The following is a 17,329-nucleotide window of genomic DNA, read 5'->3' on the forward strand; positions in this document are numbered from 1 at the left end:
CCCTTAACATACATAGATCGAACTATTTGATAGCAACTGTCATATTCCTGAATTGGAACAGGACATTTTAAGAACAAATGTAGGGTTGAACTTGATTTAATGGCTAGCCAAACCTCCCGCTTTATGACAATGTTAAAAATGTCGCTGAAATGATAACACTACGTGACAGAAATACAGATCAAACACACGCAAGAACATTCATCACAGAGAAACGCACAAACAAATAATATACTACAGTGTAGTAATAGTCGCAAAACATTTTAAACTGGAGAACAACAATGAACATATTTCATCAACGACAAACACCACAGGATATAAAAAACAGTTACGCGCTTACGTAACTCACATGCAATCTCGAACTTTATGCAATTATTTCCACAATACTATACAAATATACCACATAGCGAAATAACAGATTTTTGCCTCGCCTGCGATGAACGTCAAAAATAACAAAACAAAGGAATTGACAATGATTTTTTGGCGACGGCGGCTAAACTTTTATCAACATTTTGTGATTTTTGTAATCTTTAATATCTAAAAGTTTAACGGTAACTACAGACGACGACGGACGACAAGCGATTGCAATAGCACACATATTCCTTCGGGTACTAAACAATTCTTCTTGATGTGATCTACATACATACATGCCAAATATAAATAGAGGCTCCAAGGAGCCTGAATCGTTCACCATTTCAATGGGTCCTATTAGACTCGATCATGAAATAAAGTTCTATTATGTGCAGACATATGGAGTAACTAACTTTAATATTAATTAAGCTTGATTAAATTCAGTGGTTATCATTCTCAAAAATGAATATGTTTACGATAGGGTTTTGATACAAACTTTGCCCTCACTGGTGGCCATTTTTAACTTCGGATCAGCTCAAAACGTAAAAACTCTTTTTAAGGACCTGGATACTAGGTACACATTGTATATTTATACTAAGTTTAAAATCAGTCATTTCAGCGATCTTGAGAAGAAGATTTTGAACTTGATTTTTTCAAAGTCCCTTGGCGGTCATGTGTTTTAACCAATGGGTAACTAAGAAGCAACACTTGAATAGGACCTTATAGTGCACACGTATATCAAGTTTGATTCAATTCTGATAATCGGTTCTTAAAATAAAGTTGCAAATGTTGTTTCCCATAGTGTGTCAATGCTCATGTGGACAAGTTCATTTATATAAAAATTATCTATTTGATATTATTCCCAACTTTGTACTTCGTTTATATCTATTTACTCTATATTATAATGATCTTACTATATTGAACATATATTTGTATTATATGGTTCAATGAATCCAAATACTCTATCTAGGCTCTTTGATATTTACTCACCACTGGCTATTGGACAAATTACTTTTCTTAATAGTTGTTTTATCTGGTTCTGGCCAGTTTGACAGTTCACCTTTTGACTATATATACTGTAATTTTTAACTATATTGTCAATGCAGAATAAGTAACACCAGAAACAACACTATGAGCCGTAGCCAGCATTATAAGGTATTTATAGTTTAAGGGTTTTTCAAATTAATCTATGGTTAAAAGTTTTTGTCTTAAATATTTTATTTAGTTTCATTTACTTTGCTAATTGTATTTCAAACTTTATATTTTCTTTTTTACCTGTAATAAACTTTCAATGTTGTATAGTATTTTATTGAGACGTATGGTCAACTTACTTTAGTGAACAGTTTTCATTAGCATTAATTAACAAATTGTTTACTTTCAGAGTTGTCATTTAACTAGTTTTGCATTATTATTATTTATTTGCAATAGTGTAATTAAACATAATATACATTATTTGTTACAAAATGATATATTTATATGCATTTATTTGTAAAGTTATATTTATTTGTCATTATCTGTATATTTCAGATCTGTCGTTGCCTTCTTTATAGTACATAATAAAGTATTTGAACGTTCTGCATTCAATTCATCCATGCCTTATACCACCTGGTCACATATGGCGTCGTCGACAAACCAGAAGGCAATGATTGCTGACATTCCATCAGACGGCTGAGCGGGGTATCTACGGAGGAAGCCGAACATTTACGAAGTTGATGTGTGTGTGTCATCGGGCTATCCACGGAGATGACCGAACTTTGACGGAGTTTCTACCAGATCGGAAATCCACGGAAGGAGCCGACCAGTGACGGAGATTATTTGTGTTATTGGAATATATACGGACTTAACCGAACATTGTCGGAGATTGAAAGGCGAACACTAACGAAGATGTATAACAGTGCCGAAACCGTGTACCAATGAGGACCGATGAAGTAACTGTTTTCTGTATTTGGAATATATGTGATATTGAGAGATATTGTGATATATGTTGAAATGTGTAAATTTTTTTTTCATTTTGGATTATGTGTTTTATTCATACTGGATTATAGTTGTGCATTTATTCACTTTTTGTGAATATAGAGTTGAAGTTATATATTGTGTATTTTTGCAATTTTTGTATTTTTTATAATTTTCAATAGTTTTGAAAGTTCATAATGGCAAGTCATCCTACTTGTAAGTCTTTACAAAAGCAAGTGAATGAATTACAGAATAGTATTAAAGAAATGTCTTGGAAATCTGGTGGTGAAAATGAAGTGAAAAAAGCACCGAATGAAAAGAATGTTGTATATGTACAGAAAGATAGAAAGGTTCCGAAGTTTTCCGGGTATAATTTTCCAGTTGAAGATTGGATTGAAGATGTTAATACTGTGCTACATTCACGTGAGATGTCCCGTCAAGAACGAGCGGATTTTATATATTTACAACTTGAAGGTTCTGCTAAAGATGAAGTGAAATATCGTTCTCATCTAGTACGACAAAGTCCAGATCAAATTTTAGAAATTTTACAAGATGCCTTTGGTGTAAAGGATAATATTACCAAACTACAGAAGAATTTTTTGGATCGTGTGCAAAAGCCAAATGAATCGCTCAGAGAATATTCATATGTGTTAATGGATTTAATGAGTAAAATTACAATTAAAGATTCTACTTGGATGCCTAATAAAGAGAAAACATTATGCGACCAATTTTCACAAAATGTACAAGACAGTTTCTTAAGAAAGCATCTGAAACAAATAGTTCGTGCACAACCTCATATGCCGTTTTTGGATCTACGTGAAGAAGCTATTATGTGGTCCGAGGAGGAAGAATATAAAGATAAAAGATATAACACAAAGACGAAAAGTGAAACAACTGATACTGTACCAGAAGAACCTACAGCTGATGTGTGCGCTAGTAAGGATAAAACTGACAGTAGTAGTGAACAATCCGAAAAATTCAACCAGTTATTGGGTATTGTCCAGAAACAAAGTGAACAAATTGAAACATTAACGAAGATCATGAATTCAAAGCAACAGTCGACAAATTATAACAGTAGATACAATAGGTTCGAACCACAACGACGTACTTTGTTATGTTTTGGATGTAATAAGCCAGGTCACAAGATTGTAGACTGTCCAGTTGTTAATTCAAAGAAGTCGGGAAACGAGTAGCGTCTGCCGTGAAGAGTCCCATTGTAGATGATAATCATATGGACTCAATACAAACTGATCGTTTAGTGGGTAAATGTCCAACAGTTAGTGCTTACTTTGCAGGATTTAAAGTTAACTGTCTAGTAGATACTGGGTCAACTGTTACAACAGTTACAGAGTCGTTTTATAACCGTTTTCTGAGGAGGTGTACGGAGCTACAAACTGATATTACGTTTAATCTGAAAGGGGCAAATGGAATTTGTATACCGTATATAGGATATGTTGAAGTAGATATTGACATTATGGGGCAACGTTTGCCAAACAGAGGTGTTTTGATTGTGAAGGATCCTATTGACAGTTATACCAGTATGAGAAAAGAAAATGTCCCTGGACTTTTGGGAATGAACGTTATTAGCTTATGTAAAAAACTTTTGCAACAAGATTATGGGAACCAGTATCCAGAAGAAGTTACCGAAATAGCAGAAAATTTTAAACTTAGAGAACTTTTTAAAGCTTGTGACAAAAATGAACATTGTAATACTATTGGATTTATTAAACTTTGCTCGAATTCACCAGTTCGTATTCCTGCAAATTCTGTGACTATTTTAAATGGAACTGGGCCGAATTTACCGAGATTGTATGATGCTGTTGTTGAACCTTTACACACTAGTGGACACTTACCTTCTACTTTTATTGTTGTACATACGTTTGTTACTGTTCGAAATGGACGTTTAACTTTTAGAGTTGCTAATATTGGAGATGATGATATATGGCTTGCTCCAAGAACTAGAGTTGGTATTTTATTGAAAGGTGATGTAGAAAACCATGATAGAGGACATGTTGAATTTATACGAACTGGACATACAGATGAAATTTATATTCATGATATTGCGTATTGTGCAGAAACTGATGTGAAATTGTCAAAGTTAGAAGATTTTGAAATGCCTGTAGATATTAGCCATTTATCAACAACAACCAAGCAAAGAGAACAAATAAAAACACTGTTTTATAACTATAGTGATATTTTTTCGAAAAATGATAGTGATGTTGGATATACAACAACTGTAAAACATAAAATTCGCACAGTAGATGATGAACCGATTGTTCAACCGTATAGACGAATTCCGCCTAACCAGTATGAAGAAGTCAAACAACATATACAGAAGTTAGTTGAAAACAAGATTATTCGTGAAAGCACAAGTCCTTACGCTTCACCTATCGTACTAGTAAGAAAAAAAGACAATTCTCTGCGCATGTGCGTGGACTTTAGAAAAATAAACCAGAAGTCTTACAAAGATGCTTACCCATTACCTCGTGTTGAGGAATCGTTTGATGCTTTGAGTGGAGCTAAATTATTTTCAACAATGGATTTAACTAGCGGTTACAATGTCGTGGCGATGCATGAAGATGATATCGAGAAAACTGCTTTTACAACACCGTTTGGACTTTACGAATATCTACGAATGCCCTTCGGATTATGCAATGCACCTGCAACATTTCAACGTTTGATGCAGCATTGTTTTCGAGATGAGATTTTTAACATTTTGTTAGTCTTTTTAGATGATATTATTGTCTACTCCGCCAATATTGAAGAACATTTGAAACGTTTAGAAGTTGTTTTCAAGAGATTACGGGAACATGGTTTAAAACTGAAACCTTCGAAATGTCATTTTTTTAAACGAGAAGTCCGTTATTTGGGCCACGTTGTTTCAGATGAAGGAATTCAAACCGATCCAGATAAAATCAGTGCAGTTCAAGATTTTGAAATACCTACAACAGTTAAAAAGTTAAAGTCATTCTTAGGTTTAGCAGGAGATTACCGTCGATTTACACAGGGATTCAGCAAGATTGCAGGACCTTTACACAAATTAGCTCAGAAATTTACCCCTCATCCACGAAAATTATTTGGAAAGGAATGGACTAGTGATTGTCAGACTGCTTTCGATACTCTGAAAGAACACTTAGTAACTGCTCCAGTATTGAGTTATGCAAAGTTTGATGAACCGTTTATTTTAGAAACTGATGCAAGTATGCAAGGATTAGGTGCTGTTTTGTCACAATATGTCGATGGACAATTGCGTGTTGTTGCGTATGCTAGTCGTGCTTTAAGACCAAATGAGCGTAATATGGATAATTATAGTTCCAGAAAATTAGAACTCTTAGCTTTAACTTGGGCAATTACTGAAAAGTTTAGAGATTATTTACTTGGATCAAAATTTACAGTGTATACAGACAATAATCCGTTGTGTTATCTACAAACATCGAAACTTAGTGCACATGAACAAAGATGGTTGTCAAAATTAGCAGTTTTTAATTTTGATGTTAAATATAGACAAGCCAAACATAACAACAATGCTGATGCTTTATCACGTATGCACGATAAAATTGAACTTTCGAAATCTGAGGATGTTAAAAATCTACTTCAAACATTTGCTGCAGGAACTGTTGTACCAAATGACTTAGCATCAAATATACAGTCTGTGCCAACAAAATCAGTTTATACAGAGGAATCTTTTGTAACTTTACCTTCTTTAGATAGACTTGATATTAAGGATTTACAAAAACGAGATCCTGTGGTTGGTAAATTTATTGAAATATGGAACACTAAACGTAAACCTTTGAGATCGGAGCAACGGAAATTTGATAAGCCGTTGGTTACATTATTACGTCAGTGGGACCGCATTGAACTTGAAGATGGTTTGATTTATAGAGTAATCATTGATCCGAATCATGGTCAGTTGAAACAGTTGATATTACCTGTCGTGTTACGGAACAAAGTGTTGGATAACTGTCATGATAAGTTAGGACATCAAGGAATTGAGCGTACTTTCACTAATGTTCGAATCAGATGTTATTGGCCGGGTATGTTTAATCATATTAAGGATTATTGTAAGAAATGTGAACGTTGTATTGTTTCGAAAATGCCACAACCAGCTATAAGACCAGCTATGGGACATTTGATAGCTAACAGGCCATTGCAAATACTTGCAATTGATTTTACTGTACTTGAACCAGCACATGGAAAAGAAAATGTACTTGTTATGACTGATATTTTTACTAAATTTACCCGTGCAGTACCTACGAAAGATCAGAAAGCAGACACTGTTGCTCATGTATTGTTGACTGAATGGTTTTGTGTGTATGGAGTACCAGAGCGTCTACACTCCGATCAAGGTCGGAATTTTGAATCTGATGTTATTTGTCAGCTTTGTAAATTGTACCAAATTGATAGATCTCGAACTACACCGTATCATCCAGAAGGAAATGCACAATGTGAACGCTTTAATAGAACACTACACAATCTTCTGAAATCACTTTCTCCTGATAAAAAGAAACATTGGCCAAAGTATTTACCGGAACTTATCTTTTCGTACAATGTGTCACAGAACTCAACAACAGGTTATAGTCCTTATTATCTAATGTTTGGTCGTAGTCCTAAATTGCCAATTGACTTTTTACTTGGAACAAATAAGACTAATGAAACTCATGAATCGTTAGATGAATGGATTATTGCACATCAGAATCGTTTACGATATGCTTACGAAAAAGCTGGGGAGCAGACAAAAGATAGTGCTGAATACCGTAAAACTGTACATGATCAGAAACGTTTTAATCCTGAAATTTGTGTCGGTGATAAAGTTTATATCAGAAACCGTGTTGTACGTGGACGAAATAAAATACAAGACACTTGGAGCTCAACTGTTTACCTTGTCGTACGTTTGTCAGAAAATACTGTTACTGTAGAACCTAGTGATGGTGCTGGTGTTTCTAGAACTTTGAATCGTCGTGATGTCGTTAAATGTAATATACAACAATCTGTGGATAATAACAGCAGTGACTCAGACAGTTCAGATGATATGTTTATACCCAGACGAACAACTAGAACAACTGCAGGGAAACATACAAATCCAAATAGACTTCCAAATTCAAAATTTATGTCTAAGTAAATTCATTCAGGACATTAGTTGTACATATTTACATGTTTGTGTCTTATTTTTGTGTTATTATTATGATAGTAAAGGGAGTATGTGGATATAAATATTTGCATTATCGAGACGATTAATACTTAGCTGGGGAGTATGTGGACAAGTTCATTTATATAAAAATTATCTATTTGATATTATTCCCAACTTTGTACTTCGTTTATATCTATTTACTCTATATTATAATGATCTTACTATATTGAACATATATTTGTATTATATGGTTCAATGAATCCAAATACTCTATCTAGGCTCTTTGATATTTACTCACCACTGGCTATTGGACAAATTACTTTTCTTAATAGTTGTTTTATCTGGTTCTGGCCAGTTTGACAGTTCACCTTTTGACTATATATACTGTAATTTTTAACTATATTGTCAATGCAGAATAAGTAACACCAGAAACAACACTATGAGCCGTAGCCAGCATTATAAGGTATTTATAGTTTAAGGGTTTTTCAAATTAATCTATGGTTAAAAGTTTTTGTCTTAAATATTTTATTTAGTTTCATTTACTTTGCTAATTGTATTTCAAACTTTATATTTTCTTTTTTACCTGTAATAAACTTTCAATGTTGTATAGTATTTTATTGAGACGTATGGTCAACTTACTTTAGTGAACAGTTTTCATTAGCATTAATTAACAAATTGTTTACTTTCAGAGTTGTCATTTAACTAGTTTTGCATTATTATTATTTATTTGCAATAGTGTAATTAAACATAATATACATTATTTGTTACAAAATGATATATTTATATGCATTTATTTGTAAAGTTATATTTATTTGTCATTATCTGTATATTTCAGATCTGTCGTTGCCTTCTTTATAGTACATAATAAAGTATTTGAACGTTCTGCATTCAATTCATCCATGCCTTATACCACCTGGTCACACTCACAAAGTAGCAATTCTAAGGTTGTCGATATAGATGATATAGCGATGTCGTAATTATGATATAGATGTCGTTATAACGACATCCAGGATGTCGTTATTTCCACATAATATGTCGTTATTACGACATAGCGATGTCGTTATTTCCACATAATATGTCGTTATTACGACATAAATTAATTTTTTTGAATGACCCTTATCGGCTTCCGTAGTTGCTAAACGTTCATTAGAAAAAATTCATGTATGCTCAAGACGAACTGTAATATAGACACATTAGACATAAACGTTCTTTTTTTGATTCGTCAAATAAGTAACGAAGCCTTGAAGGATTAAAGGTAAAATAGATTCGATTTCTTTTTTAGAATTTGAAAAAAATACATAAATTTTAATTTACACAGCACCATGATAGCGAAATCGCTTGTTGTCGTACTACCTAATCACAAGGTTCCGATAAAAATATTGAAACGAAGTAACATGTGTATTACAATACCTAAAGGCAAAAATATTGCAGAATTTACTGTGTTATCAAATGATAATTCTTATGTTAAACTCAGGGAGTGAGTCTGACAATAGAGAAAGTCTTGTTAAAGTACAAAATATAGAACTTGTACCTGAAAACATTGAGATTTAGAAGGACAGGACTTCCTTTCAACTTGAGTACATTTGTAAATTTAGAGCTGAATATTGCTGCTGAATTTTGTAAAGAATTTCATTTATCAGAAGATTTGACTGAAACACAACAGTTACAATTACACTAATATCTCTATGATAACCGAGATTTGTTTGTCACACAAGATAATCCAGATCTCAAATTTACATTTCTGCTTGAACATAAGTGCGTATTGATGTGTGTTTGTTTATTCCATATTGGCTAAAGGTATAGGGGGAAGGTTGAGATATCACAAAACATGTTTAACCCCGCATTTTTGCGCCGGCCTTGAGTCAGGAACCTTTGGCCTTTGTTAGTCTTGTGTGTTTTTTTAATTTTGGTTCATTTATATGTTTTGGAGTTTAGTGTGACATTCTGAACTAGTATACATTATTGTTTATGGGCCAGCCGAAGCCCGCCTTCGGGTGAGGGACATCCTCGCTGCATTGAAGCCCCACTGGTGCATGGATTTTTTCTGCTCTTTGATTACCGATTGGTCTGAAAACTGGCCCCCAATTTTTTTTCAGCTTTTAATGGTCACAGTGCTCCATGGTTTAAAATTTAGATCATGCCTCTGTTAATTTGACGACGTTCTACTCTGCTCGGAAACACTTAAGAAACACTTGGACGACCTGAACGAGATTTTTGAAAGATTTCGATCAGCAGGATTAAAGTAAGGTCCAAAGAAGTGTCATTTTGCAAACCGAAAATGCATTTTTCTTGGTCATGACCTGTCGATGGTATTCGCCCTCCCAAAGGCCGTACTCAGGCTATAGCAGATTACTTGGAACCGAAAAACATTAAACAGCTCCGTCGTCTTATAAGCTAGTTCAACTTGGTTAGAAAATTCATTCCCAATGTCAGTGCCCCGATTTATCCACTTTATAGACTTTTGACGAAAAATCAACGTTTTTAAAGGAAAGCTGAGCAAAGAATGGCATCAAATGATTTGAAAACACGTCTTGCTAACACTGATATTTTTAGTTGTCCGTCTTTTGACCTACCATATCGACTGGCAGTTGGCACGTCTTCCCGAGGCATTGGATATATGCTTTACCAAAAAGAAATCACAAAATAGTAAACCAAAAATAATCCGCTTTGGTTCAAAATCTCTAAATCCACGGCAACAGTCATATGGACCGACTAAGTTGGAACTCTTAGCGTACTAGATTGTGCCGATTATCTAAGGGGTTCAAACAGTTTAGTCCATTGTGACCACCAAGCGGCTTAGCCTCTTTACGAAGCATTTTAAAGGGGTCATATATGAAAAATAGCTTGCCGTTCTACAACAATTTTCATTTGTAATGGAATACAAGCCTGCCGAGCCTTTGCAGGTTGCAGACGCTATGTCTTGCTATAAAAACCCGCATTTACAAGTTGAAAGCACAACGGATGAGGATCCTTATTTCCCGTATATAACTGATGTAGTCGGAGACATTGAATTAACAAGGGGTCAAAACTTTGCTGAATTATTCCAACCGGATCTCCTGTAGTTGATGATCGCAATACTGGTTTACCAGTATTGTGGAAGGTGTATAATGAAAAATGAATTTTAAGCAAAATTAGTTTTGAAGATCAAAGGGAGATTAAATGAACTAAAAAAGATTATAGATGATAATTGTGAAATCAATTAACAACCAATTAAAATAATTACTATACTTGTACAAATAAACAAAGATTATTGTAATTAACAGTTACTCATCTTATTCAAACAATTGTTAATTATATAAATAATTGCTAATAATTTTATCATATTTCAATATTTTATTTTATTCGATAAAATGAAATAAAAGATTTATTATCCGAGCTATTATTTAATAAATTCAAGCAAATTAATTTTATTACACTATAACACTGTAAATTCAGCATTTACATGTTTGCCATCGTATATTTTTTACAGATATTTATATACATGTATACTAAGATCATATGCATTTGCTTGTCTTTATTTTATCTTTAATCTTTCACAATAAACATGATAAAAGACATCAATATCCATTAAACATAAAAAGCTTAATAGGGAAACCTGATTATAATCAAATTAACTAGTTTGTCTACATGAATGTTTATTAAGGGTAGTTAAAGCAGTTGATTCAGAACCATGGGCAATACAATTTGTAGCAGATATATTTACTGGTACAAATACTCAAATACTAATACGACACTCCTACAGTAAGAGAAAGTCCACAGACTGAATACCTAAATATCGATATAGGAAGTGGGGGGTTGCAGAAATGCCATCTGAAGAAGAAATAAACAATACCAATGCTGATGATACAGAAGCTATAACAGCATTAATGTCAATATGAATTCACTAAAATATACTATTGAGTCTTGGAAAGAGACAGCTAGAAGAAAAGTTTTAAGAAAACATAGAAGAAAGTAAAGAGTTTGTTAAAATGCTGAGATAGTACGGTTCCCTTAAGAAAAAAAACATCAGAAGATTTAAAACTTTCTTTGATTACAATAACAGTGTACCATCAATGGCATCATCAGTTAAACATACAATCATTCCATATAAAATTGTCATGTCATATGTTAATATCATTATGCATATATATATGACACCTTTAATAAAAGATTAATAACCTTTATCGCACCGCGGGTAAATTATTAAGTTGTGATTGGTTTAACGCCGTCACGTGGTGACCCCCTATGGATCCGTAGGGGGTTAGTAAATTTCATAGTGGGTTCATGACGTCACGGCTACTGTTAATGGTGACGTCATCTATTGATGTTTTTGTATTTCATTGTTTATTTTTCTACAAAACGCTGCAGAAAAAGTATCGCGTGAGATAAATTCGTTATACGGTTCACTACTGACCCCCTACAGACCATCCCTACAGACCATAGAGGGTGAATAACTTATAATATGTATTGTTTATTTAAAAAAAAAACACACAATACTGGTACAATACTGGAATACAATACTGGTACAAAATTTTTATACCAGTATTGTGCACAATACTAGTATACCAGTATTGCGATCACCAACTACAGGAGATCCTTTCGACCTCAGAAATCTTCGTCTAATGATATGTCCGACTACAACATACTAGTAGTACATACTGAAAGTAAAATACTGCATTCTAATCGTATTTTGCGACAAAAATTATGATCCATATGACGCCGACACTGATGAGCATATGGCCACGGAAAACAAAATGATGTTACAAAGAAACGCAATATCAAAACTAAAGCCACGCATGGCAGTGTTTAAAGTGCACTTTCTGCGGAGTCAACAAATCTTATGTTAAAGTTACCTTAATTTGTGTAACAGCGGAAAGGATACAACAAAAGTTAAAAAGGAGCAACGAAATGATTACGAATATAAGCATATTATCTCTTATTTGCAAGACAACCAACTCCCTCAGTCTCAAAAATATGCTATGGTTCATGACTCCGGTTAGGTGGCCATAGCGGAATTCAAAATACGTTAGATCGTTTGAGAGAAAAAAAAATATTTACCTAGGATAGGGAACATTATCACTGATAATGTTGCGTCATGTCATGACTGTCAATTCAGAAAAAATTTAGAATATGAAAACAAAAGCCAATATTGTTCCATATCGTAGTGAGTCATTTCAGGTATGGCAAGTATATTTATTTGGGTCACTGAAACATCTTCAAACCTTTTTCCGCATTCCCTGCAACAGATTTAAACAATATACCCGCCGATACAAAATCATACATTATTGCTCAACCGAAGCGTCGCGAAACAATTCGGACTTTAGTGAAGGAATAATCCATTGAGGCACAAGATAGGATGTAAATAGCAACACATACAAAAACAAATGAATTGGAATTGTCAGTTGGTTACTACGTATATTTGCAAATTGGGCAACATGGACAAGGCAGAAAATTCAAAAACATATGCGATGGTCCATTTGTACTCACAAACATACCGAGCGAATATTTTATAATTATGTGGGATCCAAAGGAAAAACGTAAATTAAAGCAACCAGCGCACGTCAATCGGATAAAACTTGCCATTATTCAGGAACCTAACCCTATTCCATATTTTCGAAGGGAATACACATCAAACTCATCTCAAGGTACGACAGAAAATGAAGTGTCTCAGTCCGATATGTCATCAAAATTACAAGGCAAAGATACGAGTGGCTTACAGGTTCACAATTACCACAGAAAGCTCGGGAACTTCTGCTTAATTAAACGACCACATTCTTCAACTGAACAAACAACCATTATGCTGATATTATATTCTGCTTACTGACTTTGTGTTAACCAAATAACTTGCATTTTAGACATATATTGTAGAATTTGAAAATGTGCATGGTACTCAAGTTCGTGTACAAATTAGGCAAACAATCTACTGTTACCTATGATCATGTTGATCTAGTATGTGTGTGTGTGTGTGTGTACACTGGCTGTGAGCTTTCGTGGTTTGAGTTTGCCATTTGAGGTATATTTAAGAGTATAGATTTCTGCTAATTTCTTAAGAATAGGAACGTAAATTTACCATTGTAAAACATACAGTATTGACCTACAAGTTTATTATTATCCGCTTACATGTATATGCTTATTTAAGCAAAACCAGCAAGTAATCTTATGAAGTGTCTCAGAGTATACTTCAGTGTATGAAAGTATATATAGAAATACATAAATTTCTCTTCGTTTCAATTACAAATATTCGCTCCGGTCGCAACTGGTCACCGTAACGAAAGTACCTCATACATTCCTATATTTTCTATTATATTACCTACCAATTATCATGGGCAGCGCCATATAAGTGAAGCGAAAATCTTTGTTTAAAGCAAGGTTGAGTTCAATAGAAATTGCTTTCTTAAATTTCTTTAAACCCTTATAACTTTGTCATATCTTAGTCGAATTTCACCGTAGTTAGACGACATACTTTCGAATTTCGCGTCAAATGATTTTGCACAATAAAAACATATTTAAACTGATTAGTAACGATAACACGGGTAGTAACCTCGTCATATCGAAAAGCGTTTAGTACAGTGATTTTGTCATAGTTTGGTTAAGATGAACATGGTTGTGTTAAGTTACTTCCGCGAACGATTGCCTCAGTTCTATTCAAACGAGCAAATAAAAAGCAAATAAGATGTTTTAATTTGCATTGTTAGTCAAACGATCTACATTAGAATTGTTATTTTCAAGAAACTAACGCAGAATAAGCAAACTATCGAAATTGCTATGGTTTGGTTAAGTTATGACATGGTTCGGTTAAGTGTCTAGAAAATCGTCATGGTTTTGATCAAGTTTGTCATGGTTTAGATCCAAATTAATATGTATGTGTTTCAGCTCAATATTAATAGTTTGTTTAAAAACGCTTGTAATTAAACGAAGTTACACAATTTACCAACTGACTAAGAAGAAAAAAGGCATTTAAAACCAAAATTAGATGCTGTAATTGGCAAAGCGTACATTAAACAATTTAACTGTTCGTGACTTATCTTTGTATGCAAATCGTACTACTACGAGTGTCTCGTAAAAGAATAAGGAAAAAATGAGCACTCATGTAATCCCACATACAAAAACATCATTTGACAAGGATGAGATTTTGGTGATTCACAAGTCCTTAATAGCTTCAATGAACATTACTTTGAGCAGCAAATCGGAGGACTTACCTTGTTTGTATTGGATACCTAAGCTTCACAAAATTCCATACAAACAGCCGTGCATTGCCAGCTCATCTGCATGTTCGACGAAATAATTGTCCATTAGATTGACAAAGATTCTTTCCGCAATGAAAGAGGGTTTTCAGAAATACCGTGAAACTGTTTACTCGCGTAGTGGTATTAACCATATATGGATTTAAAAAAAAAGATCTTAAAGAACTTCTGAATAAATGTAAATCTCGATATTACTCTGAAATTAGTTCTATCAAAACGTTTAATTTTTCAATCCTGTGTACCACTATTCCCTATGTGTAATTGAAAAATCGTCTAAAAGAAATAATTTAAATCTACAATGCTTTTCAACATAAAAATTGTAGCGCACGCTATACATTTATTACTTTCGGATACCATACGGCATATTTTGTTAATAGTGAACAAAAAATAAAACCTACACAGAGGAACAAGTGACCAGTATGCTGGAGTTTCTTATTGACAAAATATTTGTTGAATTTGGAGGTAGACTTTGTCACCAAATTGTAGGTATTTCTATGGGAGCGAACTGTAGGGCAGCGACCTCTTCTTATCTTCATATTAGTCGGAGTTCCCTCAGACAATTGTAAAAAACAAGAAGATCAAAGAAGCCAGATCATTTAATTTCACATTCATATATATTGTTCTTTCCATTAACAATCCAGACTTTTCTGATTGAATTCCATTAATATATCCCCAAGAACTAGAAATTAAAGGAACAACAGACACGGCTTCCTCTGTCTCATTTTTAGACTTATACCTCGAATTTGACATGAGCGGTCATCTTAGTACCAGAATCTATGACAAACGAGACAGATTTTAATTTTAAAATTATCAGTTTCTCCAACCTTATTAGCAATATACCAACTTCTCCTGCATATGGGATATACATTTCCCAACTCATTCGATATTCAAGAGCTTGCAGATGCTATTCAGACTTTGTAAACCGTCACCAGTGTCTGAGCAGAAAGTTGATGAACCAGTGGTATGTCAAAGAACGTCTCGTCCTTTTTCCAAAAAAGTTCATCGGAAGACCTTGTGGGTAAATATTCCTTTTCAACTTCACAAATAATAAACGATGGTCTTTTAGTAAACATTCTAAGTACTGACATTGTTTGTCACCTTAATGACGTGTTATGGTACTCTTTTATTTGTCTTTGCAAATTATTACTTTAACTGTTTAGTCTATTTTTGGCCCAATCCATTTGACGTGGCTCGGTACTTATACATCCCGTCATTGTGTTATTGTGCTATGGTGAAGTTTTGTATTCTTGTCTTTCGTTTTTGCTTATGTGCTTTGTCTATATGCCTTTTTGTTTTCCTATTATGTCTGTTTGTTTTGTAGACACATCGTCGTCAATATAATGGAATTTTATGCGACTGTCATACATGTGAGAGGTTAGGCTGGCTATAAAACCAGGTTTAATCCACCATTTTATACAGAAAAAAATGTATGTACCAAGTCAGGAATATGACAGTTGTTATCCATTCGTTTGATGTGTTTCAGTTTTTGGTTTTGCCATTTGATTAGGGACTTTCCGTTTAGAATTTTCCTCGAAGTCCCGTATTTTTGTTATTTTGCTTTTATAATTTAAATAGTCACTGCTCTTTTAAACTAACTTTTGAGATAATAATTACAAAAACAGAAAGCGCTACTTCTGTTTCACATAGATTATTTTCTCCGTATGTCCATGATTGACTCTGTCGATGATATCGTGAGCGGCATCACTTGTAAAATTTGTAAAAACTATTAGTAAAATTAAAATAAAAAAAAAAATACACACAAGTTCAGAATTAAATATATGAAAAATCACAATTTCGAATTAGAATGAAGCCGATTTAATGTCCACTTTTATCAATTATTATTACGAACGAATAATAAACAGCTGCGCCATGAGCGCATGATACGCCCGTCGTCTTGTGTGTGAATTTTTATGCAATAATCATAAATAGTTTCTGACATACGGCGCGACATGCGAAAACCCCCCTTTTTTTTACAAAAACTCAATATCTCTAAAATTAAATTTTGAATCAAAACCAAAAAGTATACAGATCTTTAGATTAATATAACTAAGAAGTGTGTAAAATTTAAAGCAATAATCATAAATCGTTTTTGAGATACGGCGCGACATGTGAAAACCCCATTTTAAAAAGAAAAAAATCAAAATCTATAAAAATAAAATTTTGAATCATCACCAAAAAGTATACAGATCTCTAGATTAATATAACTAAGAAGTGTGTAAAATTTTAAGCAATAATCATGAATCTTTTTTGAGATACGGCGCGACATGTGAAAAACTCCTCGCCTTTTTTTACAAAATACTCAATAACTCAAAAATAAAAGTTGAATCATCACCAAAAAGTATACAGATCTTAAGATTAATATAACTAAGAAGTGTGTAAAGTTTTAAGCAATAGTCATAAATTGTTTTTGAGATACGGCGCGACATGTGAAAAAAAAACACACACCTTTTTTAGTTACTAAGTCCCGTAACTCAAAAAGTTTTTATCTTATTTTCACCAAAAAGTATACAGATCGTTTGACCATCATCAGAAACAACTATGTTAAGTTTCATGAAATTTGGATAGGTCGTTCTCATGTTACGGTGCGACATGTTTACGCCTGACAGACAGACGGACAGACGGACAGACGACATTTGTAAACCATAATACGTCCCGTCAAAATTTTGACGGGCGTATA

The 17,329-nt window shown here is 33.5% G+C and overlaps 1 protein-coding gene across 1 annotated transcript; it reads left to right on the plus strand.

Annotated features, from left to right (window-relative positions):
- Positions 1 to 1,169: 1,169 nt before the first annotated feature.
- Positions 1,170 to 3,849, plus strand: LOC127728597 (uncharacterized). The gene is made up of 2 exons (XM_052236139.1): positions 1,170 to 1,503; positions 1,876 to 3,849. Exon 2 carries the CDS (start codon positions 2,499 to 2,501, stop codon positions 3,492 to 3,494), a length of 996 nt encoding a protein of 331 aa, XP_052092099.1. The 5' UTR covers positions 1,170 to 1,503; positions 1,876 to 2,498; the 3' UTR covers positions 3,495 to 3,849.
- The last annotated feature ends 13,480 nt before the right edge of the window (positions 3,850 to 17,329 follow it).

Source organism: Mytilus californianus, unplaced genomic scaffold, assembly GCF_021869535.1.
Source record: "Mytilus californianus isolate M0D057914Y unplaced genomic scaffold, xbMytCali1.0.p SCAF_2, whole genome shotgun sequence".
Classification (NCBI taxonomy): Eukaryota; Metazoa; Mollusca; class Bivalvia; order Mytilida; family Mytilidae; genus Mytilus; species Mytilus californianus.

Coding starts and splice junctions, on each gene's coding strand:
- LOC127728597 (XM_052236139.1), top strand. CDS start 2,499: ATGGCAAGTCATCCTACTTGTAAGTCTTTACAAAAGCAAGTGAATGAA.